Consider the following 26,929-nt stretch of genomic DNA (forward strand, 5'->3'; position numbering starts at 1 on the left):
GCAGGACGGAACCTGAGAGTTCCCCTTAGCATGTAATTTGTCTTTATCCAAAACACTGTTCAGACACCTTTTAAGTTCCCCAAAGTGTTTTATATTCTTTCCATGGTGTCTTGTTCAGGAATGGATTTCATTTTTGATATGCAATCCATCCAGTTCCTTGGTGAATTCGTAACTATTACAGGGTGGAGGGATGCTGGTCGTGCCCAAGATCTTTCCTTTTCTCTGTCACATGGTAATTTTTAAGGCACTTGGTCATTTGTGACCAGGCTCAGTTTTGTTATAGTGTATGAGGAGACTTAGGGTTTTCTATCTGAGTGACTGTACTTGAGGTTTCTTGCAAAAATGTGGAATTACACCTAGTGACACACATGGCCCTTCTAGGGTGCCAAGGCCCTTAAAGTAGAAATTCAGCATGATGAATGGATTACCTAGCTCCTAGCAGGGAGCCACAGTGATGCTTTTGGCAATATGTAGCCTTGCAGCTTGAATGACTGTTCCTACAAACACAGATCAGAACTCATGCCTAAGGATTTCAGCAAAGCATCAGATTTGAGTGGTTTTATTCCAAAATACATTGATTTGTGTCTTGTGTGTCAGACTTCAAGTGTTTGAAGCATTTGGATGCTTCAAAAGTTTTACTTTTATTGCTGTAAAGATCTCTTACACGAAGAAGATTTTGAATCTTGGCTGTAAATATAAGGTGCTAGTGTTTAATTTATTTTTTTATTTGTCCTCACTGTAGGATTTTCTCTCCTCGGAGGGCATCCTTCCTTCCTTACAACACAAGACATACATCTGGGCACTAATGAGAGTCTCACAGATACAGCAAGGTTGGTAAAATGTCACTTGGCTGATCACTATGTATTTGGTAGTTGATCAGGCTGAAACCTGTCTTACAGAAGTTTGGAAGCTAGTATATTTTTCTGGAAAAGGTCAGAAGGCACTCAAAATTTCTTAAATGTTTAGAGATCAGCTCACAGAATCTGTAGTTCAGTACATCATCATTACATTCACTCTAGCTCTCCAAAATGTCTCACAATGAGAAATATTTTTATTAAATTTGGCACGTAGTGTTAATGAGAGTGACAGTCAAACAAATGGAAACATTGTATGAACCTCAGTAGTATAGCTCCGCTGATATATTCAAACAAGAAGGATGCAGTCAGGACCCATGCATTGCAATAACCTCTCCAAGCACAATCCCACCAGACATGCAGGACTGTCACCTGGTGGCTCTCTGCCATTCAGATGCCAGCCTTGCAGCAAATCCAGATGTTTACGGACATGGTTTGTATAGGTCAGTTTTCTCCTTCCCAAATGGGATAATAAAGGGCCTTTAAATCTTTGGTTGACAGTCTCTTGAAGGACCTTTGTTTGCACATGCAAAAGTGAAAGACAGTAAGCTACAAGAAATAAGGGAAAATGTAGAAGCAAGCAAATCTTCCAGCCATTCTGGAAGATTCCCCATTCTGTGGAGGAAGCTCCCACAATACCCACTTCCCATGCAAGCCTTCAGCGCCTCTTTCCTCTGTCACTGCTTGCTCTTCCAGGTCAAGTCCCTATTTATGACCCTGACCTGGGGATTTTGCTCCTCTGCTGAGTCAGAACACTCACCTGCTACAGTGGAGTGAGGGCTTTCCCAAGTCCTTACAGGGCCTCAAGTGCTCTGCTTCACTCCTGCTCTCATTAGCAGAATTTTATTGACTTTGCATAATCAAGGCTGAGCAGTTTACCCAAAAGAACAACCTGAGTGTTAATTCCTTGGCATTTCTTGTGAATGAAGGATAACATGCCAACCCCATTCAGTTAATGTAAGAATAAAAAACGCATGCCTGTAGTAGACCCAGAGAGTATTTCAAATATTTACATCCATGTGTCTAGGGCTCTGAAGGCCTTAGAAGTACCTGAGATTGAGACTTAAAACACAGATCTGTAAAAGTCCCAGTTTTTATTAGAATTACTACAGGTAAGAGTTGAAAGTGTTTCTGCTGTGAACATATTGTTAATGACTAATTACCTCCTCATAATACAGTTCTTCCATGCTTCACAAGACATTTACATTCGCGCTGACACAGTAGCAAAAAGTTACCACCCATTAAGGAACTCTAAGCCTTTCAGTGCTGTTTAGCATGTCTGATATATTACGTGAAATGAAATATAAGTAGTGTATCTGCATGTGCCACTGTAGAGCAGTTCCATTGTGCACCACTGTAGCTCAGTGGGCATTGGGTTCAGTGGCAGCACTGAAGAACTCATGGGATGATATTGCCAGTCCACTGGCATTAGTAGGGGATGGATCTCTGCATCTATGGGGAACAGGTTTACTTCTCACGGCTTGCTGAGAAGACATCCACCATAGGCCCCTGTAGGACTATGAATGACAATGAAGTAATCCTGTCAGAGATTTAAACCTTTTGAAAGGATGTGTACTTGCAAAACAAAACCAAAACTACCTTGGATAGCAATATTCTACCCAAAATATAGAAATACCCCACTTTCTAATTCAGAGATGAGCCACACCAAAAAGGCATACTTTCATTTGTGTTTAATTTTAGATTCCTCAGAGGATGCACTTGAGTAAAAATTTCCAGCGTCTCTCTCTAGAAATAAAAGTCATTTTGAAAAGAGAGGTATGCAGCATTCCAATACACTCATATATTTCCAGGCTCTGGGATTTTGAAGTTTATAGGCTCAAAGTCTTGCAAAAAGAATGAAAAAAGACCTTGATAACATAGGAACCTTAAATGAAAAGTCCCCTGATGAGCCCCTGGTTACTCCCACTCACCTTCCAAAACTTCACCTTTACTAAAGACTCTTATCTAGCCAGGTCTTTTTTTTTGCTGTGCAATCCCAGTCTTACATGGTTTCCTTTAAATTGGTTTGATAACAGAAGACTTCATCTGCTCAGATGAGGTCTATTTTTTTTCCTTGAGTTCAATTTGGTTTTGATTTCACAAAGAATAAGCGAAATTTCCACCTGGATTTCCTACTATAAGATATGACATCTAGAAATGCTGGCAGAAGGGCTGTCTGATGACGTGCTGAGAAGTGTCTAACAAGTCTAGTATCTACTTTTAACAGATTAAGGAAGGATATCCAGAAGGTTTCACTAGTTGGTAATTGATTATGACTGGATTTCCTCTAATGGCATACCCTATAGAGGAACCATCTTCTTTAAATTCAGTCACGTCAGGTAAGAATCAGCTGTCTTGACATCCTAAAAAAAAAGTCTAATAAAAATGGGCAATTCCCCAGTGTGATTACCTCTTTTCCTTGACTGGTGAGACTGCCTATGTCTTGTTTAGAGTGGACACGTGCTAGATGGCCAACAAAAGGGACCATACATCCCATCCCTGATCACTAGTTCAGAACAGAACAGATTTTCCACAGTCACACACTTCAAGCTAGAATAAGCACATACACATGGAAAAAGAAACTAGTGAGTTAAGAAGAAATAATGGCACAAACAGCAACTGTTCCAATACCTCGCAATCAGTAAATACTTTCCTCAGTTCCTCCTTTTCACTTGTAGCTGCTATCAGGAGTCTTTTCTTCAGAGACAGCTCTACAGGGAATCTCAAAACATTTTTTAAGAGTTTTGCTTGTGTGAGGAATGTCTGGTGTCAGTAGAAAATATTAATTAGTGACTTCATCAGGAGATTTGTCTGCATAAAGGCCGTGACATTAACAGCCATATTTCCACAAGAGGAGATATCAGAATTCTTCATGGCTAATCAGAAAGATAGATACTGCAAGGATTTTTCGTACTCTTCTATTCAGTCTGTTCCTTGTTTTGTTTTAAGGTCCTGTTAGAGATAACATGAAAACACTCAAAATGCTACTTCAAAGTCAGGCTTCAGGGCCTGATTAAAACACAGAAATGCAGAGCTCCGATCCATATTTAATTTATCTAAAGGATCCAGAGTGTACCAAGTATACTATGCTAATGCACTATGGTAATCTCTGAGTCTTTCACACTTTGACAAATGAGGTTAAGGCCAGAGTGGGACAGTGACTCCTGCATGCCCTGATCCATATACTGAATTTCAATTTTGGGTATTACTTTAACGCTGATACCATGTGTGTCAATACGCAGGTGTGCAGGCAGGAGGAAGAACAGCCTGGTGGTGTTGGCCTCCTGTTTCTGTGTTCATTAAGATCAGTAAATAATTGTGGTAATCCAAGACAGATCTGTAGTCCTGACCCTTCCAAAGGTCAGGCTACCATACAGAGACACTGTATTATTCAGTCAATGCTACATTTGTTCTTTCCTAAAGCACTCAAGAAGTCTTATACCTTATCTCTTCTGAAGTTATCAAATTCTTCAAATGTTCAGTGTCACATAATCTCTTATCTTAGTTCAGATACCTTGACATCTATGGATGTTACATCTGTAGCTACAATCAAATGCTGAAGAGAAATAACGTGAAATACAGCAGTAGTTTTCATTTACTTACTATAGTTTGTTAATAAGTAAAACTGCTTACTTATTAGCAGCTTGTTAAATGTCTGCATTTAAGTGTGTTATACTGCCATGATAAATTATTCAGATAGCTGAAAAAAAATTATTTATTACCACTTCTCATTAATATTTATGCGCTGCATGCTGGAGAGTATAACAAGGATATATTTATTATGTTTGACTTGGGTATTTTCTGCCATCCTCTAGGGTGCTGTCCTGTATGACAAATGCAATCTTGGCTCGAGTCTATAAGCATAATGATCTGGACCTAATGGCGAAAGAAGCCACGATCCCAATAATTAATGGATTGTCCAATTTATACCATCCTCTCCAGATTTTAGCTGATTACCTAACTCTTCAGGTAACAATATCGTCTCTGTTTAATAACAATTTTTTTTGCTGAGTTTTGGTCTTGGTAAGTATTTGGGGAACTCAGTTTCAAAATAATTTATTCCTAGGTTTTTCTAAGTATTAATTACATGGCACTTGTTATTTAAAGAGGTCTTCATCCAGCAATATAATTAAGGACCTGTTTAATTTAAAGCAATTACATAGTCCTATCAGCTACAGTGGGACTGAAGTTAAGCATAAAATTAAGTGCTTCATTGGAATTAGGCTGCAATTCAAAAAATGTGCAGGGGGCTTTACATATTAAGATAAAGGCGAGATCTTGGCTCAGCCAAAGCCAGTGGAAGTCTTTCTACTGACTTAAAAAAACTCAGAAGTTCACTCTTGGTTCCTCCCTAACCTATGAATAATTTAAAAGGAATTATTATCCATATGTTAGGAAATCGGTTAAATAAGTTTGATTTGAAAAGCCAGTTAATGCTACCAGTGCAAATGCCTAGTGCTTAGGCACTTAAGCCTATTTAAACTTCGCTCACATCAAAGAATAGTTTTAAAATATCATATTTTGTAGTTTAATCTAATGAAATAGTTGATTTGACATCAGGATAATGTTTTACACATAGAATACCAGCTGTTTATCTATGAACAGAAGGACTATGCTGTTTTACAATCAATTGAGTAACTGGCTTATAAAAAAGGAGTATTATACTGCAGTGCTGGTTGACAACTATGATGAACTCCTCTGACCTTGTTTACTTTCTGAATGAATAAAAATCATACTGCTTGAAAAAGGGAAGGCAGAATATTTTCCTGATCCATTCAGCTGTGTTTCTCAGCTGTCAAAGACTTTGCTATGGGACATTCAGCTTGTGGGAAAGATCTAGAGAGGGTAATATTAAATTATTCACACCTTAAACTTTAAATACTGAAAGACTCATTTGTTCAGTGAAAATTACTTCTTCCTTGCCTTGATTAGTATTTTTCATAAAATTTTCAATACTTGAAGTGAAGAGACCAGCAAAAATCCAAGGACTTGAGGCTAAAATGCTTCACATACCTCAGAATGTGAGATGACATCGAGCCGGCCTCAATGAACTGTTCAAATTATGTAAGACAATAAGCTGTAATGAGAATGTCATCGGTGATTAAATGTCATAATTTCATTTAAACACTGTGTACACCCGTAAAGCAGGTGAATCTTACAGTTGGGTTTTGCGAGGGGTTCTGTCTTGCAAACACCTTAATTATTAGCATTTTATCACTTGTGAATAACAGGCTTCAGGAATAATCTGTGATTCATAGCCTACATGACTGTTGCTATCTCTGCCCCTAAGCCTGGTTTTATCCAGGCCACTGACTGCGGCACCAAAATTCAGAGTGCTGTTGCCCTGTACTACATCTCCAGTCAATTATGAGAGAGACCACTGAGCGTCTCGGTCACAATCACCCTCTAGAGATAGATCTCTTTCTCCACTGATCTTAGAGGGAAACCTCTGGAGATCAGCAGCATGAGCACATGCCCTGTTGATCATTCTCTGCTCCTCCTCCACTGTGTCCTTGTATAGGGCAGCCATGCTAGAAGCTCCAGGTGAACATGAGCCCACAGGCTGGCCTTTTCCTTCGTTTGGATACCAAGAGCAGCAGCAACAGCAGGAGTGTGTCCTTGTTGCACCGAGCACTGGGGAGAATGTCTTTGGAAAGAGTGTCTCTGCCCATTTTAAATGATGAGGAAACAGGACCATAACAACTGGTGCTCAAACAAAAGAAACATTTGAGGTAGAGAGGTAACATGACAAAGTGAGCACTAACAGAGATCTCAAGGAGTGGCTCGGCTTTTGGACAGCCATGGAAGCTTTTTAAAATTTGCAGCACTTTCCCAGTCAGCCTGATAAGCAGAGCACCTTTTCCTCCACCTTCCCCAGTCTTTCCAGCATGTTCCTTAGCCCAGAGTTTGTCAGGAGGTCTTCAGAGGGCAGCTGGGTGGCCGCCCCACTTTGCCAAGGGCACGCTGCACCGCTGCTTTCTGACCCACTTTCTATTCCTCCTTTCTCACCCAGGAGGGAAGGGCAGGCAGGGGGGAGCTCTCAGCTGCACCGTGGGTGTTGGCGCTGCCTGCACTTTCCCTTTCTGACCTGCCCCTCTGCTGCCTTTTTTCCTCTCTGCACTGTACACTGAGGTGGAGAAGACTGGTCTTACAGCCAGTAACATGTAATAAAATGGCATTTTTGTCACCTAATGAACTTTACCAGGTCATAGAAGTAGGATAAACATTTGAAGTGTGATCCACAGGGCCTGGTTGTTACTTACCACAACCAAACTTCTTGTAGGATTTTCAGCAGAGTTAAAAGATGTTATCTGAATACTGCCTGCATGAAGATTAATATAGGGATGTTGAATAGCACCACTGATTTTTTAAATGCATTGAAAGTTCATATATAACATTTGGACTGCTTTTCTGCAATGTGAAGGCAATTTATTTTATTTATACATACATGCAAACTACAACAGTGGCACAGACTGCTAGCCTTAGATTTAAATTAACTATAGATTTTGTGCAGCTTATTTCTCTTTAAAGATGTCTCTTCCTTATCTCTGTAAATATTTTCCTGCCTGAATCTACTCCTCCCTCCTGTAAGTACGTACCCAAAATCTACTTTTTTTCCCTCTCTTCTTTTTTTCTCCTGCTGCATTTGCCAGTGAAGCACTGTATGCACTCTGGCCCTCTTCATGCTTAGCAGATTTTTATTCATCCATTTTCTAAATCCTATTAATTTTGTCATATGCCTTCTTGAATCCTCTTTGAGCACTTGCCTTCAGTCTGAAACTGCCTAATTTCCTGGTTTGTTTTGTCGGAATGTCTTCTTGCTTATGGCTTCTGATTCCCTTTTCACAGGTGCATTTTAGTGGGTTTATTTTATTACAGTCTGTTGCATTCCCCAAACAATGCAGCTGGTTTATTTTCAGGGCTGTCAGTTCTTGTTCTGTGTTCAGGGTGTTCTTGTCAGATCATAAAGTGTGCTTCTGTCATGAATATTGGGATGAGATTCTTCAGGTACAGCATCCTCTTGCCCAATGCCTTCTTCCTGAGCAACCTGGAGCCCCTCACACGTTGGACATCTAAACTGGCTCTGCCCTTTAATACCATTGTCAGGATCAATGCCCTCGATTACACCAAGAGAGATGTTTTTCTTAGCATACATGCTACCCTCTTTCTCGAAAGTAGCATTGAGCTGAATTTGCTCTTGAGTTACAACCCACTATAAATGGCTGTAAACATTATGCAACCTGATTGTGAGGGTTTGGGGCTTTGGGCTTTATGAGTTTGTGCTGGTACTGTGCACAGGCAGAGCCACTGCACTTCTCTGCCTGTGCTGGAGGCACGTCACAGACACTTGCTGAGTCCACCCAGTGCCTCTTGGTCTCCTGGGCAGAAGCTGTGGCTCACTACTTCTGCTTTGCGAAGCTTGGCTGGAGGGCAGCATCACTCAATTTGTATTCCAGGGATGAACCGGTTATTGACATCGATTCAATCGATATTAATGTCACTGGCCAAATCAGCTAACTTGTAGCTGACTACAGGATGGCCAGACTGGTAATTAGAGTGGATCCATATGCCACTAGCTTTTTATGTCGCTGCTCTGAAGAGAAATTTCTTTTTCGGGAAGAAATGGTTGGCATAAGAAATTCATCAGTGATTATTTTTTAAATAGTGTAACAAATTGTAGTGTTGCCCAGCTTGAAAAGGGCTGCCATAGGTTCTCAACTTCTCGATGTGTGACCCAAAGAGCTTAAATTATTATAGTCTTCAAATTCATCACCATCATCATCATTATTCTAACAATTAGAAATTCCAACTGAGATCTGGACTGTTTTCATAACCATGACAAAAACCATTGTGGGAATAAGAAAGATAACTGGCCCAGCATCTGCCTTCAGCTCAGTTCGAGAGCCAGTAGATCCAAGTTCGTCCAGTTTCTCATTTACTGGATTTCACTGTCTCCCAAAGGGCTAAAGCTTTGACTAGTCCCCTGCTTTCCTTTTGAAATTTTGACAGATTATTGATTCATTATTCAAAAGCTTGTTTTAATTGAGAGCTGTTATGACTGTTGTGGTCAAACATTTCAGAAGTAATCTATAATGGTGTCAGAGTTTCAGCCTAGCTGGAAGCTAGTCCAGGCAGACGCAGAAACGAATGTCCTAGTTAGTTAAACGACCCTTCTCTAAACATACAGCAGTGCTAAATCACTGAGCATGCTTATTTTTTGCCAAGGTTTGATACACTGATACACTGCAACCATGGATAAGAACAGAATGAAACATTGTAAAAGCCGCATGAGGATGAGAAAGTTGACTGTAAAATTGACATTAATTATTTAGCAGGGATTTTTCATCAGAACAGCAAAGCCAAGTTTTGTAGCGTGAGAGAGCAATCACTAGTTTTCCAAAGAGGCATTCATATGGGAAAAGGAGTCTAGACTTTCTAAACGTGCTATTTGTTGTATGGCTTTACTATGAATATAAATATTTTTAAGTCAGGTTCCAAATGTAGAGAAACCACAGAATACCCAAGCAGTTAAAAGTCTACATCAATATAACAGAGTTTGGAAAAATTGGGGAGGGATGTAAGGGGAAAAATTTCTTCAGAGGCTCAGGTGATCACCAAGTATTGTAAAGTTTCTGGTTTAACATAAAGCATTACCATCATGACAAAACACTTTTAGCAGGATCTTCTCTGTGCAGTTGTAGAAACAGATACTATAAAACAGGGGAAAAAATGTGTGTCTCATATACAGTAGTTTTCCTGTTGCCTCAAAGCTTTCTGGTTCTGATCAACACAATCATCTCATCTTTCTTGGAAGCTGAGGATGTGTGTGTATAAGCAGTACAGTCACTGTCATAGAGAGCTGGCTTCAGATGAAGAGGTTTGAGTTACAGCAGCAATGTACCAGTGGCAGCATAAAGCTTAGCACAGGATATTAAATAGGCTCCACTAGCACACACACAGCTTGATTCTGCCTTGTCTATGACTTCTTCCCTTAGCTAAACATCTTAATTAAGATTAGCTCAGCTATGTCCACTCTATACAGTAGTCACTGCAGATGTGGCTTTGCAATTTGGAGTACATATGGAAAGTCATTATATAGACATGTCCAGTACTACATATTTTATCTGTAACAGCTAGTAGCCTGGGAAAACAGAGAAAAACATACAGTATGCACTGTGCTTCTTTTAATGTAGAGTAGCAGCTGGTAATAAGGTGGAAGTTATTTAACGTAGCAGTATATTTGTGACTCACTAGTCAGTACGTTGAGCATTACAGGCTGCAATGCCTATTTTTAAACAGTAAGATCAAAAGAAATCCAGGCTGTCTCATTTGCCCCTGGCTGTGGGTCCGTGTCTCAGCTATCGCTAAGCCCTAGCTGGAAACAGCCCCTTAAACAAATGCTTTAGTTCAGCCTTCTCCTAGGAGCACCATTGCTAGGAGATGTGGAAGGACTTTGAAAGATCCTTGGAGACCTGCAGAGCTGTTACACTGAAATAACTTCCATGCCCACAAAGTCCTGGTTTACTCTCCTATAAATGCCCTTGAATCAAACCTCTGCCAATGGCCCTGCTGCTAACAAACTTAAACTGAAAAAGCGGTAGTTTTACAATACCGTAGTTTTAACCCTTAAAGTGTAGGCAGCGTAGAGACTCTATTAGGTTTATATTTCAGCCGTGTTTTAATGTCATTCAATATTTCAAGTGCTAGTATTTTTGACTCAAAATTGTGGTCACTAGCAGGAATGCCAATAACTTTGTTCTGGAACAATGTCACAACTATTGGTTTAGGAGAAACTGCTGCCAGAAGAGGAGGGGCTAGTCCCAGCCCTTTTCTTTTGGTGTCTTTGCTACGACTGCCTGCAAGGTTACCAGTTAGTGCAGCTCTACAGTGTGGATGCTTATCCTCTCTGACAAGCATTGAATCATGTCACACAAAGTGTTGAAACACTGTCTGGCTTCCAGCTACAACAATGCCGTTGTAGCATGCCCTAGTTTTGAACTAAGAATAAAAGGCTCTCCGTCGATTTTTTACTCCTTTCAGTCAGGAGGCAGAGTTGTACAGAGCAGGCATAAAGAAGTATTTGGTTATGTCTTGTATCAACCTATAAACACACACATTTAAAACAAGGCTTGCTAAAGGCCTCAAATTGTCTTGCTCTGGTAATACGAAACTCTTGTTACTCTTATTCCTCTGTAGGCCTTACCTGTTGGTGGCTGAAGGCCACAGTAGCTGCATAGGTACAGTCTGTAAGTGCCATCAGGCAAAGCTACAGTTAATGCTGTAATGCTCTTTCAGGTTCAGGTAGTCCACACTTAAATAAAATCACTCCACTCTTCGGCCGTATGAGGGGAGCAAACTCTGCAGGCCATGAGTGGCACAGCTGCTTTCCAAGCGTTGCTTTTTGCTGTCCTGTACAGGTGAGACAGTTAAAATGCACTCTAAGGGCATGGCCTACATCCAGTAGAGACAACCAAGCCAGAGCAAACCCGAATAGGGATATTTTCACAATTTGGGGGAAGCTGGAAGAACTGCTATCCTAGGCATTAGGACTGCCTCTAAATTGAGAATTTCTGCCATTCACTGATATTTAGGGCACCAATCCATGGCTGTATGGCTTTGGTGCTAAAGTTACTGTGTGTCTGGTGCTGTGTGTCTCAACCTGGGCCTCACCATATGGCATATGTGTCAATGTGTCCTTCACTGGAGAAAGCTGCAGCACTTGGGTCTTCATGTAAGACATAGGGGGCTTTTCCCCCCTCACCACCTTGTAGCTGCAGTAAGTTCAATCAAAGGCACGGTTCCATGCAGCTTGCATTTGCAGGTAGCCAGCCTTCTTTGCACCAGACCCATCTGATCAATCCCTCCTACCTCAGGCATCAGCTCGCTCAGCTTGTCTGCAACATAACCCCAGGGCTGTCCAATTCATTTGGCAGGAGCACTATGGAGGGCTGAAGGGGCTCACTGTCACCTGGATCGGGGACGGAAACAACGTCCTCCACTCCATCATGACGAGTGCTGCAAAGCTGGGAATGCACCTGCGCATCGCGACTCCCAAGGTAAGAAAGCCATGCACATGGAGTAAGGAAAGCAAACTTTAACCGTTCTTAGAATCATAGAATCGCAGAATGTCCTGAGTTGGAAGGGACCCACAAGGATCACAGAGTCCAGCTTCTGTCCCTGCATATGACAACCCCACAATTCACACCATCTGTCTGAGGGCGTTGTCCAGTCCCTTCTTGAACACTGTCAGGCTTGGGGCCGTGACAACTCCCTGGGGAGCCTGGTCCAGTGTCCACCACCCTCTGCGGGAAGAACCTTTTCCTAATGTCCAACCTAAACCTCCCCTGGCACATCTTCCTGCCATTCCCTCTGGTTCTGTGGTTGGTCACCAGGGAGAAGAGACCAGCGCTGCCCCTCCTCCCCCCCTCCCCAGTGCAGAGCAGAGCAGGACAATCACCTCCCTCGCCCAGCTGGCAATGCTGATCTTGATGCACCCCAGGACTTGTCTCAGCTGCTCAGATACTTCCCAAGGGCCTCAGCCTAGGGGTACCTGCAAGCATCTTCAGTGTCAGCTTTCAGAATCAAGGTTCAGAATCCTGATTCAGTTATTTTGATTCAAAACAGGAGTAATTCTGAGGCCAACTTCAGAAGGGCTGAGGGTAATTAATGACTGAAGCATAAATCAAGGAGGATGACAATTCCATTTGAGAAAGTGTGAAGTCATCCAAAGCCCTCTCCTCTCAAAAAAACAAAAAAAATTGAAAGTTGTTTCAGATTGGTGATGCAGCTTTTTAGAATGCTGCAAAGTAATAAAATATAAAATATAAAACAAAGAATCAGTTTATGTTGAGGAAGTTTCTTTTCCCTAGGTTTCCTGATGCAGAGACTCAGGCATGGATTCCAGGAATTCTTCCTAATTAAATAATTTATTTGCAAGGTACAGCATAGAGCAGCTCGAGCTGGGTGCCTCCTGAACAGGGACTCTCAGAAAAAAAAAAAGAAAACTTGGACGATTATGCCCTTACAGTCTAAGCTTACCACCTCTATTCCCTAACAGTTTGGAACAAAAAATTAAATGATGGGTAAGCAATTCATTCTGTAACTGTTAAAATACATTTTTTTTACCATATCAGAACACTTTCCACCAGTTTATCTCCAAAATAAACTTTTGAAAACATCAACATCATTTCCTCAAATTTTACAGTTCTGAAAGACATTCTTCTTCCCATGCCAAATGGTTTGATCAGTATTTTTGTAACCAGTGTTAATAATCAGTAAAAATCTTATCAATATTCCAGATATGTTACCTGTCATCTCTTTTGGCAGGGCTTTGAACCAGACCTCAGAGTAACTGAAATAGCTGAACAGTACTTCAAAGAGGTAGGAGCCGAAGAAATAGCCCGGTAGAGTGGTTTGAATAGTTTATTTGCATTATAAAGCAAAATGAAGTTTCTTGTCTTCCTGATCTTCCTTATTTTATTCACATTAGCATGGTACCAAGTTACTTCTCACAACAGATCCTTTGGAAGCTGCGGACGGTGCCAATGTCTTAGTTACAGATACATGGATAAGTATGGGACAAGAAGAGGAAAAGAAAGAAAGACTAAAGGCATTTCAAGGTTATCAGATCACAATGCAGGTAAAAATTGAGATTTGTTTTTCTGTTGATGCTTTTACAGTTTGCACTTATAAGAATCAATATCAGCAAAGCACTGATATTTTTTTGAGTGGGGCCATGGAACAATCCCATGCAAACCTCCCTCCAGCTTGAAAAACAAAGTTAAAAAAGCCCAAGTTATCTTATACACTTCACATGGCTTGGCCTCTTTCAGAGCTTCCCAGTGAGATATAATTCCAGAACATGTGCAGGAGAGCTGACCCTTTACTTCTTTATGACTAAAAACTGTTTCTAACTTTGCGTTTTCTCTTTGCTACCAGAAATGATCCCTTGTATTTTATTTCGAATGACCAGCTCACAGATTGACTCTTAAATGCCTGGGCTGCATTTGGGGCAATTTTATCTATATCTGTCAATGGATAAAGCATTAAGTGTATGTCTTTAAAATAATCTACTTGTAATTCTCATCAGTACAAAATCAGATAGAGAAAACATAAAGTCATAAACTATAAAGTGTCCAAGATAAAAAAGACATTTTCCTTGCTGATAGAATTATTGCTTTAATTGACAGTATTTTGACAGAAGTTCACAAAATACTATTGATGGGTATGTCTCTGATGTGGCCTAAAATGCTGTAATGCATTGTTCATTGGTGTTAGATCAATATATTATGAGTGACAATATCAAAAGAAAAAAAAATATAGCCTTTGCAATCATGGTTTACTATGTTCTTGGTGCAATTATCAATAGTGTTATATTACTGTATGGTTTTAAAATAAAGATTGCACTTCACTGATCCACTAGGTCACTGGGGCTTTTACTCCTCTACTAAAGCTAGAAAAATAGAAATAAATATTAGATTTCTGTGAAGTCAGCATTGAACTCTTACTGACTTAAATCGGGATATTCCCATCATATTCAGAGATGAGGAATTCATTTGAAGTTAGTGGAATTCTTCTGAGTTCATTATCCAAGTAACTAGAGTGGGAGCTAATATAAAATTTGTTAACCTTTTTACTAGTAAAGGATTTTATTAATGTCCTCCTACATGTCTTTATTTTTATATGTTTTTTGATCTACAGACTGCAAAATCTGCTGCTTCCAACTGGACTTTTTTACATTGTTTACCCAGAAAACCTGAAGAAGTTGATGATGAAGTATTTTATTCCCCACAGTCATTGGTTTTCCAGGAGGCTGAAAACAGAAAATGGACAATTATGGTAACAAAAAAAAAAAAAAAAAAAAAAGAATATAACACTAGTTACAGGTTAGGGTCAGCTTCTGTTCTGCCTTACACTACAGGCTTGGATTCAGCTTGGTTCCTCAATAAATAGGAAATGTTAATACATATGTTTGAAATGCACCCCACAGCACATCACAATTTTGACTACAGGCACAAAGACTTCTAAAGACAAATGGGAGCTATTTTGACGATAATCTGCCATTTCTTGGCCTAGTGATATCTATAGTATAGACTGTGATTTTTTTTTTTTAATTTTAATCACTGGGTTTACTGTAGTGATTAACTCAGCTGCTCAGTTTTAAAACACGTTAAATTCTAAGGTCCCTGGGACTGGTCTTAGAAACTATGATTTCCCAAACATTTGAAGCTAGAGATTCTGCAGTTTTCTCTCAGGAAAAACTGCCACTGACACTGATGGGAACTTTCCCTGAGAAAGTGCTGCAAGAGCAAAGTTTTAAAGGACCCTGAAAAGTTATGGTGTGGATAGTTGTGTGTGATGCATGGGAACCATGAGAGGACACTTGGCATTTAACATAAACCATAACTCCCCTCTCGGCATTCCTAGAACTGCAGAAAATTACTGCCAGATCTCAGTAGCCTGTTATTTATTGTCAGCTTTAGAACCATCATGTTGACAAAAACTGGTAGAAAACTTTCAGAGGTTAAAAAAAAAAAAAAAAGAGAAATGGCATTGTCGTAGCTCTCCAATGAATGCTAGATGTGCTCCAAGTGAATAAGTAGTTGAGTATTGTATTTATCAAAACCTCAGATTTTGGACATGGACAAAATTATTAACAAATTTGCGTTAAATTCATAGTTTTGGCCATAAAATTCAGAAAAGTGCTCATATTTTTATTTTAATTTTGCAATGTTTCTAATTGCGTTAAATAATATATTTTTAAAAAGAAAATAAACCCTTTCTTTTGAGTTCCAGCTGCACATTTTTGAGGGTAAGAAAAATGTCGTATTTGTATTTTATCAAGCTAAAAAATGATGAGTGTATGGGTCTTGTTTATCTGTTATTTTCTACCACTTTCAGCTCAGACAGCAAACTGAAAAACAAATTATTTGCTCTGCTGTAGTTCCAAGCAGGGCTGAGGGCAGCTGTGACACTCAGAGAAGGGCAATGAAGCTGGTGAGGGGTCTGGAGCACAAGTCTGATGAGGAGCAGCTGAGGGAACTGGGGCTGTTCAGCCTGGAGAAAAGGAGGCTGAGGGGAGACCTGATCGCTGTCTGCAACTACCTGAAAGGAGGTTGTAGCATGGAGGGTGTTGGTCTCTTCTCCCAAGTAGCAAGTGACAGGACAAGAGGAAATGGCCTCAAGTTGCTCCAGGGGAGGTTTAGGTTGGATATTAGGAAAAATTTATTAATGGAAGAGGTTGTCAGGCATTGGAACAGGCTGCCCAGGGAAGTGACAGAGTCACCATCCCTGGAGGGTCTTAAAAGATGTGTAGATGAGGTTCGTAGGGACATGGTTTAGTGCCAGTGTTAGGTTAATAGTTGGACTCGATGATCTTGGGGTCTTTTCCAACCAAAATGATTCTGTGATTCTATGGGCAGCTGTCTGTGCAGTCCCCGCTGTGCGCTTGGGACTCCCATCACAATGAAGGGAAAGGGAGGACAGGCAACAAGACCACAACCCCAGAGGACCCTTGTAAATCCAATTCTGGGCCAAAATAACAATTTGCAGCCAGACATTGCTGTGAAATAACAACAGTGTGAAGTGGGTAATACTTTGTCAAAACCACGCAAGCATGGAGCTTGTGCTGTACATAGGTGTGGGGAGGATGGCAGAGCTGCTGCAACACCATGTCTTATTGAGCTGCCACTCCTATTTTGCAGCCATACCAAAGGTTTGTTGGAGTACCAGGGGAGGGCAGGAGGGGTAGATGACACACTATTAACCTTGCTGAGGGTTTTTCATATTTTACCACAGAAAGTATAGCTAAACTGCGATAAATTTCAAAGTTCTTGTTCTAGTATGGCTCTCACTGATGCTAATGGAACTTCTGCTGAAATCCACAAGCAAATCTGTGTGCTGTTTGGGTGCCTACAGCATCTCCTAGTAGTAGCTGAGGATACAGTACAACACACCAAAAAGGCCTCAGCATTTGATCTAAATGCTTTGTCTGAATTTCTCCTGGGCTGTCCATTAATGTATTTTGTCTGCACTGAGAAAACCTATCAGCTACAATACAGAACATCCTAACTGATTTTCAGCTCTTTTCTGATTCATCATCAGAAATTCTAGCAAATAAATCTAAGTGTGCAGTTTTTTGGCAGGACAATAATTTTCAACACAAGACATTAGACCTGGAAAATATTTCCCCCTTATTTATTTTTATGGAGTATCTGTTTCCAATATGATTGGATTTTTTCTTTTCTTTCTCCTCTAGGCTGTCATGGTTTCCCTGCTGACAGATTACTCACCGCAGCTACAAAAGCCTACGTTTTGATGCTTGGATTCCTGCCAAGAGAAAAATATTCTTCATTGGCAGAATATTCTGGTCTGCAAATACATAGATCTTCTTCAGAAAGGATCAAGGCTATGAATGATTCTTTAATAAAACTGTATAGTTAGCTGTATAATATTGCATTACATTCGTGAAAATGTTCAAGACAGCAAACACCATTTCAAAAGCTGCTTTTCATCTTGATGCTCCACGTTGGCTATCCTTTCTAGTGATCAGCATCACGGAAAATGTTCCTAGGTTGTACTTTAATGATTGGCTCTGCTGGCATCATAGGCTTAGCATGGCCACACATGGGTGTGTTGGAACTCATACAGTGTAACAGGACAGACATAAACTTCTCCCTTAACTTGTCCATTTAAGTGCTGGTCTCAGGAAGTGTGCGCAGAGAAGCAGTACTTTAGTTTGCCTTGGTTGCCTGCACTTCCCGGGCACCCTGGCTCCTGTTTCTGTCCTCCAGCCAACCACCAAATCCCACTCCTGTTTGACACAGAAAATACAGAGACCTTGTGAGCATTATCTTCCTCCATGACATTCCTGTGGGCTGGCGTGGGAGGATATTGCTGCAGAACTGGAATAGAGCAGCTTCCCCAGGGCTGGATGCAGCAGACAGAGATGGCTGGAAGGAACTACTTCACTCTTTGTCCATCTCCCCTAGACCTTCACTCCCTAAACAGGATTTTGGCTGAAGCAGCAAGGTTTCTATTTCTTTTTTTCTAAGCAAACATGAGGGGCACTATATGATGGAACTGTGTACAGCTCCTTTGCAGAAAGAATTTGCTGCATTTTGTCTGGCACTGTAACACGGTGTATGTTTCAGCTGTTCCTTCTTTGTAGTAAATACACTAATGGCATTTGTGGTTTTTATGATGACTGGATATGTGCGTTTAGTATTTCAGGTTATGCTTTGAGAACTATTCAAAATCACCTTCTTTGTTGTTTCTAAATAGATTCAAGACTGTTGATTTTTTTTCCTGCTGTAATATTGAAACGGTGTCTGTGATTTTTTAAAAATTCTGCAAAGGAGTTTCCATTTTCTGACCAGCTGAAAAACATTATTTAATTCCTTTCAAAATTGGAGTTAATTGCTGGGCCACACACATCACTGAAATGAAAATAAAAATACTTTTGTTTATCTACCCACTTATAATTGATTCATTGTTTTTGCAGGCATTTGTACGTCTCTTGTTAAAATCAACATTTTCCATTACAACATTAGAAGGGTTTCAGTAATTCACTGATCATTTACACCTCAGAGATCTAGCTGCGTCAATGATGGAGGAATAGGGTATGTGCTAGAAACCAATGTTTTACTTCCCAATTTAGTATGAGGATGAAAATGCAGGCAATATAGTATATTTCTAGTTATATTAGGTTCTGCTTTGTGAATTAGGCTCCATTTGAGCAAGCCACTTAAAAGTATGGTTGGTCCTCTTGCAGCTACTGAGCTGCTCAAATGCTTAGAATTGTAGATGCCCTCCTAACCTGATTTTAGTGCTGAGAGTAAGACAACTCATTTTGTGAGTCCTTTCAGAAAAAATGCATTAATGTCAGTTTTATTGTGTTGGTTAATGTAGTATCAGTCAGGTCAGGCAGATTTATAATAACGAAGCTGTATTGTTAAATGTTTCATGGTGAACAGATTAACAGTTATCTGCTACTCTCTTGCTTCTTTGTGCTCTTGATTAGAGCTAAAATGCATCTAGGTTATTGCAGACCCTTTTAAAACTTAGGCACCTGAGCAGGATGCCGGATGTCTGAATCCCCTTGACATTTTTAAAACACTTGCATAGATCTGCTGTGTAGCACGTGAGCAATGGAGTCAAACATTTCCAGGGGGTTAATTCCACGTAGTTCTATTCCTTTGTGAACATATACGGCAAAGGATGATCATCCTTGCTCTGTCTTGCACAAACTGCTCACACCATCAGCAATTCTGATGCTTTTTGGAAGCACTGGGTGGACTTCATGCACGTGTGCTGAGCGACTGACCGTTGTGTGGAAGCACTGAACGTACTACACAGTTCTGCACGTGCAGCATCCAGTTTGTGTGGTGTGTGCTGGGAGCCAGACGCATCCCGACGGGGCAGATTTACTGAACGTGTGCAGGCTGTCTGCACGGTGCACGCAGAGCAGATCTGACGCTTCCTAGAGCCGTCGGGTTGGTACCAAATAGACATGTATGTTTCTGCCCCGGGGACCCAGAAACATGGTGCCCAGGAGGGTTTCTGTTCTGCCTGAAGGGACTTTTGCTGCCTCCCCATGCAGCAGAACAGCACTGCAAGGCTTTTAATCCACTTGCGCAGGTTAAGTGTCCTGGGCCTGCTGGGTGGTAGCTGTGGTAGCGTGCAAGAGAGTATTATTATGCCATCCAGACTCCTCATGAATTCGTTACTTGAATTTACAAGTGAGGACTGCAAATGTGGTGAGCAAAGGAAGCAGCAATAATGTAGAAAGATTTTCTAGGAGAAGAGAATGGCAGGAAGGAAAGGAATCCAGCATTCAAAGGGCTTAAAACAAATGCATAACAGGTAGCAGTCACTAATGGCTTACAGTGTCTTTCATTACATTTATTATGCTTTAATCAGTAGAAGTGCTGTTTTCATTGCTGAGTGCACTTGAAGGATAGGGTGTTGTTTTCTCCAGTTTTTTATGGAGAGGCTCCTGCCTGGCTCCTGATAGCCTAGACCTTCCTTCCACAAGAGCCTCACTCTTCTGTTTGACCAAGAGAACAGTCCTGGGCCAGTTTGGGTCTATTAAGTCTTGCCCACGTCTGATTCATTTAATAACCCACTGCTCCAATATCTCACCTCCATGCATTTGCAGTGCTGTGTTCTGGTCCCTCTCCAGGACCACACACTGGTGGGGGCAGCTGCCAGCCTAATCCATCACCTGCTCAGAGGCACAAAGGGAGGACTAATCCCCCTTTCCCTGGTCCCTGTAGAATCATAGAACCATAGAATGTCCTGAGTTGGAAGGGACCCACAAGGATTATGGAGTACAACTCCTCCTCACTGTGGGGCTGGCTGTGTGATACCGCAGGTGCGGCCACTTCCAGACCCCCCCACAGACAGGCACTGTGGTTGTCCTGTGTCCCAAAAGGGTACATGCACGTTGACTTTGGTGCCCAAAGCCCAGCCACAACTCCAAAGCTAGCACTAAATCCGGTTTTGATGTGTCCAGTGTAAGTCTAATCCCAGCTAAGGTCCTGGGGGAGGATCAGGGGCCCAGAGGCACTCTACTGTCATTTTAGACAGCGCAAGGTCTTGCATGCATCTGCACAGACCTGTCAGATGTAACACAGGACTGACAGGGCACTTAAAGCAGAAACTGGTATCCAGCAAGGACATCCTACAGTATCTCAAATGGCCCTAGGTCTTGTGCTTTGGCACTGTATCTGCTCCCTCAGTATCTTCATGGCTCTTTAGAGGATTGCTCCTCTTCTATACCCAGAGTTAGAAATGTAGTATTGCAATTTACGCACTCTGCGAGCACTTGTTCCGCAGCTTGTTACCAGCAGTGATGGGATTCTTTGCTTACCTTTATGTGATCAATGAACATGATCGAACATTAATTAGAGATTCAGTAGAGAAAGAGGGGCAAAATGCTTCTCTATAATTTTCTCAAGGAGTAAGAGCAACATTCTTCCATGTGTACTACAAAGCTTAGAGACAGCACAGTAACTACAGCAGGTGAGAGGCCTGCAGAAAGAATTTAGAAGTAGTATCTCTAAGAATATGAGGAACAGTAACTTAGGAAGGACTGACTGGGGAGCCTGGGCAATCAGGAGGGAACAACGAAAAATAAGAATTCTCAAACAGAATTAAATATTTTATTTGCACTAGCTTACTTCAGGAATGACACCGGAAAAAAGTCTACAGCAGATTTACTCATTTTCTGGTAGCAGAAGCAATCTCCTGTGAGAAACTCAGTTGCTAAAAGAGAAATATAGGAATAACTAGATTAATTAAAGAGCAAGGAGGCACCCAGCTTTGGTTGTATAAAGTCCTCCAGAAATCTTGAATTAATGTTTACCCCTCAATAGACAGGCCAGTAAGCTAGCCATAATTATTTTCCTGCTTTTCAAATTTTGCGAGAGAGAGAGAGAGGAGCTGCGTGAAGGTCTGAACAATGCACAGAACTGGTCATTCGGTCTGCGGAGAGCTTTCATGAGCAAGTTGAGGTATATGGAGCTCAGTTTTGTTTTCCAGGAATGTGTAATACTGGTGGAAAGTCTGAAAAACAAACTTCACACAAAGGGAAAGGTTTCTTCTTTCTTCTGGGTTTCCCATTATTCAGTTAATCACTTGATTAATGTATTGAGCAAATAAACAGTGCTTTTTTTGATTATTTTGCCACGGTTATTTAACCAGCTGCCTTTCAAATGCAGATCCCAGAATTTCTGGGTCTTGCCCAAGGTTATGTGTACAGAGACACTTCATAAGCCACAATAAACATTTTATTCAGCCCAGCATTTTCTATCATGACTAATGGGATGCAGCTATTTGCAAGGCTATTTGATTCTTACACAATCTTGTTACCAGCTCTTTGAAGAAATCTCAAACCTTTGTGGCCTCTCTAAATGCTGATGATCTGAATATGTGTAGAGGATTTTTCTCCAGGGGCAAGCAATCTGAGGTGACTCCGTTCACAGAGCAGATCTTTCACAACCACAGTTAAAGTGTTGCCTGACCCTGCCAAATCCCTTGGAAAGCCCTCTGTGGTCTGCATTATATGTTAGAAGACTATTGAATTGTGCTGCTCACTAATGGGCCTGTTTTAAGGGGATTGGCACCCATGCAAAGTACGTTCCAACACAAGCATAATGTGTATAGGAAGAGGGACGCACATCAAAATTGCAAACTTTGCTGATCGAGGTTGCTTAGTTTAGCCAAGGCTTAAGTCCAGCAGTGAGGAAAGCAACGATAGCTGGAGAAGAGTACTGAAGAGTGGGCAGGGCAGATGTGGGTCACGCTTAGTGATTTAAGCATAAAATAATGCTCATTGGAGGGGGAAAAGCTAGACTACACACATAGGTTGTGGAACTTGACAGGTCCCTCTCCACCTCATAGCCAGCAAGCTCAATGGTGTCGCACCGGACTGATTTCTGTCCTCTCCAGCATCCTCATCTGAAACACTCACCAGCTGTCTGGATGCGAAGTGGATGTTCTCCATGGGATACGCCATGGTCCCACTCCTGGACAATTTGGACTGCTGGACATGGAGGAGCAGGCCATGGCTCCCTTGCTGCTCACATGCCCTGATTCCTGCCAGTGGGAAGCAGGGTGTATGGCGTAGGATGCGCACGTGGCTTGCTGTCCCAGGCAGGTGGGAACTCCCCGTGCCCCCAGGTACAGCACACGGGATCCACAACCCCTCTGCATGCCCCAGTGTGGGGAAGTTGTTTCTGAAAGTAGAGACCAGGCTGATCACAGTAACATCAACTCAGCGATGTTAAAACATCTGTGTTGGGGTGGCTCACACAGCATAGAAAGCTGTCTGGCAGAAACCAGGTTCTGTTGGCGGCATGAAATGGGGGCCACAGCCTTTCCCATCGTGCTCTCTATGCTGTGCCCCAGCTGAACGTGGTCTGGGTGTTCACCATGCTAAAGGGTTGTGTTTGGCAAGCTCCCAGCCACTGCTCCCTGGGTTCTCCAACAGAGATAGTTCTCACCGCTAGCTGTTGCTCTTATTTGGGTAATGAAGAAAGAAAACCTGTGAGAACTTGAAATAACCCCCTGTACTCAGCACTCGCAAGGCCCCACCTCAAATCCTGTGTTCAGTTTTGGGCCCCTCACTACAAGAAAGACACTGAGGTGCTGGAGAGAGTTCAGAGGAGGGTGACGAGGCTGGTGAGGGGTCTGGAGCACAAGTCTGATGAGGAGCAGCTGAGGGATCTGGGGCTGTTCAGCCTGGAGAAAAGGAGGCTGAGGGGAGACCTGATCGCTGTCTGCAACTGCCTGAAAGGAGGTTGTAGCATGGAGGGTGTTGGTCTCTTCTCCCGAGTAGCAAGTGACAGGACAAGAGGAAATGGCCTCAAATTGTGTCATGGGAGGTTTAGATCGGGTATTGGGAAAAATTTCTTCATGGAAGGGGTTGTCAGGCATTGGAACAGGCTGCCCAGGGAAGTGACAGAGTCACCATCCCTGGAGGAGTTTAAAAGACACATAGATGTGGTGCTTAGGGACATGGTTTAGTGGTGGACTTGGCAGTGTTGATGGTTAGACTCGATGATCTTGAAGGTCTTTTCCAAGCAAAATGATTCTATGATTCTATAAGAGACACTCTAGTGTGCACACATTAAAATTACACTACTGACTCCATGTACAGGCAGCCGCACAAAAGCCTTTGCTTTGGTATCCCCACAGGGCTGTAGAAGACCCAGGTTAGAAATGCATATGCGAGAGTGCTCTCCTCATGTCACCCCCTGCCAGAGCAGCCTGCTGTGCTGTCCGGTGGCATAAGGATGGGATCTGCACCCCTCTGATCTCCTGGGAGTCTCTCCTGCATGCCTGGGGCATGGTCTCCCCGTGGGGGGCTTCAGCTGCAGCAAAGCCCTTGCTGCTCTCTGCAAAGCACTTATGCTGTCCCATTGATGGGCCCATCTGCGCCCTGCACCCTTTGTGCTGCTCGAGGGCCATGATGCCTCGGGACCCCCTGCCCGGCACTGTGGGGCTGAGCCCCCACCCCACCGCAGCCTCAGCACGGGGGGGTTTGCACCCATCTGGCAAACCTGCCAGTGTGGGGCACCCCAAGGATGGCACCCCACATATGGTGTGTTGCACTTTCCCCAGGGCAGACTAGAATATTTCGTAACTGATATCGTTTGAAGGATATTTGCTTACTTTGGGAATTTAACTAATTGAAAAGAAATGTCTCCCAGCGCCGCAGAATCCCTGCATGAGTCACCAGCAGGCTTCCCAGACTCACTCTGCAGCTCAGATTTCTGACTTAAGTCCCAGAGCAGTTTTGGGGGATTTCTGAGGGCCAGACACTAGAGCGTGAGTGACACATGCACCTCTCTGGGGGGTGTCCCCTGTGGCAGCGCAGCCCTGTGGGCTCCTCTGGGGCACAGCCACCTCCAAAGGGAGCAGGGGCAGGAACCAGGCGGGGTTTGAAGCACTTTAAACTCAGTCTGACTTCAAGCAATAAAATGTCTTAATCCCAATCCAGCAATTACGGAATAGACCTCATGTGGTGATGTATACATATGCCTTATAGGCATTTAATCCTATAATGCAGAGCTGCTGATAGTATGATCTACAAAGGAAGGAGAGCTCACAGATCCCCCTCTTGTATTCCTCTGTGCAGTAACACAACCAGGTCTTTCTTAAGACCATTTATAACCCTGAATTTCCCGTGTTTTGCATAATTACAATGCCCCATGTTGTAACTTAAATTGCTTACACATTTGTACAATAGGAGGAATTTTTGAAAGCGTAGCCAAGTAATTTGATTTTGAGAAGCACTGTGGAGGAGACAAGGGTAGATGCATATAATTTGTCTCCTACTAGCTTTATGAGTGTTTCGCTCTCAGGAAAGGTAGCAATTCCATCCAGAAATAATTCCATTAGACATGAAATATCAGAGCTGTGAATCACTGGGCATTTCAGAGCATCACTTCACAGCAGGAGAGCATCTGAAAATCGCACCAGAGACAGGAGTTTAATTCTTATTGTAGCACTAGGGAGGAAAATGCAATCAAAAACAGCTATAGGAACTTGCAGTACAGCAGAACTATCTATTTTACTAGTTGCCTTCCTGGGAAAAGGAAACCAGGAGATTATAGTTTTTCTTCCAGCAATACTGTTGATTTGGTCAGGGTAGTAACTAGAATTCACAAGACTGCAATTAAGGGCTCAGGAAAACATGTTAAATAATCTGCTCTGGAAGACTGTATTGTAGTGGCCATGCCCACATTGCTTTTAGGTATCCATATAGCAGGATAATAACTGGTTCTGCCAAGGAAAAGCTTTTCTGATGTTCTGAGAGGGCAGTAAGACCAATCTGTATTAGACATTTATAAAGGCGGAATGGATTCTGAATTGTGGGGGCAGTCAGCTGTCGCCAGTTTGAAGGTTTTAACTCTGACTACACCAGAAATTCACCCGTTCCTTGTTCCCGTCTCTGCAGCCAGCATAACACCACCGTTTCAATGCAGATGCTATGGGAGCTTCCTTCCCACAAAGGCAGTCCTGTGAGATCGGCGCTACTCAGCCAGGGCAGTTGCTTCACCTGTAACTTTTAGGCCTTGCCCCATTTTTGCAGTGGGATGAAGCTGTTTCCCAGTGCCCACTGCTAATGCTCAGGACCATGATGGGTTTTCTTACTCTTCCCCATTGCTGAGGCGGACAGGAGAAAGAGAACAAAGCATGTTTATTCTGAACACCGTACACTGCAAGTGACAATAGTCGTGGCCCTGCTGAAATGCCAGCCTAGTTTATAGACATGGGACCTTACCTTCAGGAGCAATAAATTTATAGAAATTGCACGGACCTTAAGCATTCAGTATCTCTGAAAGCTAGCACATACTACCTGTCTGCAGATGACTGCTGCCTGTGTAAAACAGGTGTCAAAGGCTATTATAAAAATTAAAGAAGGCCCTTGTAGCTGGCAGCATGTCAGAGTTGTTATGCCAAAGTCTAGGCAGCTAAAAAAGGTAATCTGCAGAGTATTGGCCTTACATGGCTTAACTGGATTAGCCTTTACATCCTAAATGTCTGGACTGTCTCCAAAAGAGGTAGCGAGTGCCTTTCCTTGAAACAGTCCTCTTTGTCAACCAGTTGATGGAGAGCAGCTGTTCACAGAGATGCCTGGTTGTCTAATACCATGGTGAAGATGGAGAATGTGTATTACAGTGGCTGTTTGCAGAAGCGAACGTGGGACATACTTAGAGACATGCTTAAGCACAGGAGAACAGGCTTAACCACAAAACCTCCGCAGAAGCTGGTGGCAGTTATTTCAGCTGCAGTTGAAACACTCAGTATCAAAACACTTTGCCAAATCAGTTTTTGTGACAGAGCTCAGTCCTTCTTTGGGAAATCTTTCACTTCTCTCAAAGTTTTTTCAGCAGGCTGCTGAAGAGAATATGTGTCCTTTAACCCGGGTGTTTACCTGGTGAGGGATCAGAGAGCTGAGGGCCTACAAACTTTGGGGATCTTCCTTTCCAAGCCTCTGAGTCCGTGGCTGACTGACACCCTGGGCTCCTGGCCTCACCATCCTGGAGCCACCTCCAGTGTTTGGCACTGTCCTGTAGCCAGATCTTCTTTCTGTTTTTCAGAGAGTCTCAGCACAGCCAGAATTATCAAAATGATCTGTGAAATGGACTGATTGTTCATCCTCTGCCCATTTCCATCTCCCAGTCCTGTAATCCCAATGCATCTCCCAGCTTCCCTGGACCCAGAAGTGTAATATCGTGCAGAACAAAGGCCTCAAATGAGAGATTTTTTAAGGAAAAAAAACAAAACCCAAAACACGCTTAAATAATGAATACAATGTATTGCTCCATTTATGTCATATATTGTCTATAACCACAAAAATAAGAGGGAAGTAATCCTACATTTATCTGAGATGGAAAATTTTGGAGCAGAAAGAGGGCTGCCAGACATGTCTGGGTCTATAGAAAAATGTCTGCACAGCAAAGAGGGAGACGGCCAGTTTGGCAGAAGACCTTGCTAAAATCACGTACGATGTATTTCCTGCATCTGCCTTGAATTGTCAGAAGGCCCTCAGCATGTCCTTT

General features: G+C 42.3%; 1 protein-coding gene across 1 annotated transcript in view; it reads left to right on the forward strand.

The window, feature by feature from the left end:
• Positions 1-17,172, forward strand: part of OTC (ornithine transcarbamylase) — a 29,525-nt gene extending 12,353 nt beyond the window's left edge. Inside the window, exons 4-10 of the mRNA XM_065658573.1 lie at positions 743-830; positions 4,670-4,823; positions 11,789-11,911; positions 13,182-13,235; positions 13,345-13,494; positions 14,556-14,693; positions 17,113-17,172. Of these exons, the coding sequence (XP_065514645.1) occupies positions 743-830; positions 4,670-4,823; positions 11,789-11,911; positions 13,182-13,235; positions 13,345-13,494; positions 14,556-14,693; positions 17,113-17,172 (767 nt within the window). The remainder of the gene's footprint in view (positions 1-742; positions 831-4,669; positions 4,824-11,788; positions 11,912-13,181; positions 13,236-13,344; positions 13,495-14,555; positions 14,694-17,112) is intronic.
• Positions 17,173-26,929: the final 9,757 nt, after the last annotated feature.

This window comes from Caloenas nicobarica, chromosome 1, assembly GCF_036013445.1.
Source record: "Caloenas nicobarica isolate bCalNic1 chromosome 1, bCalNic1.hap1, whole genome shotgun sequence".
NCBI classification, from domain to species: domain Eukaryota; kingdom Metazoa; phylum Chordata; class Aves; order Columbiformes; family Columbidae; genus Caloenas; species Caloenas nicobarica.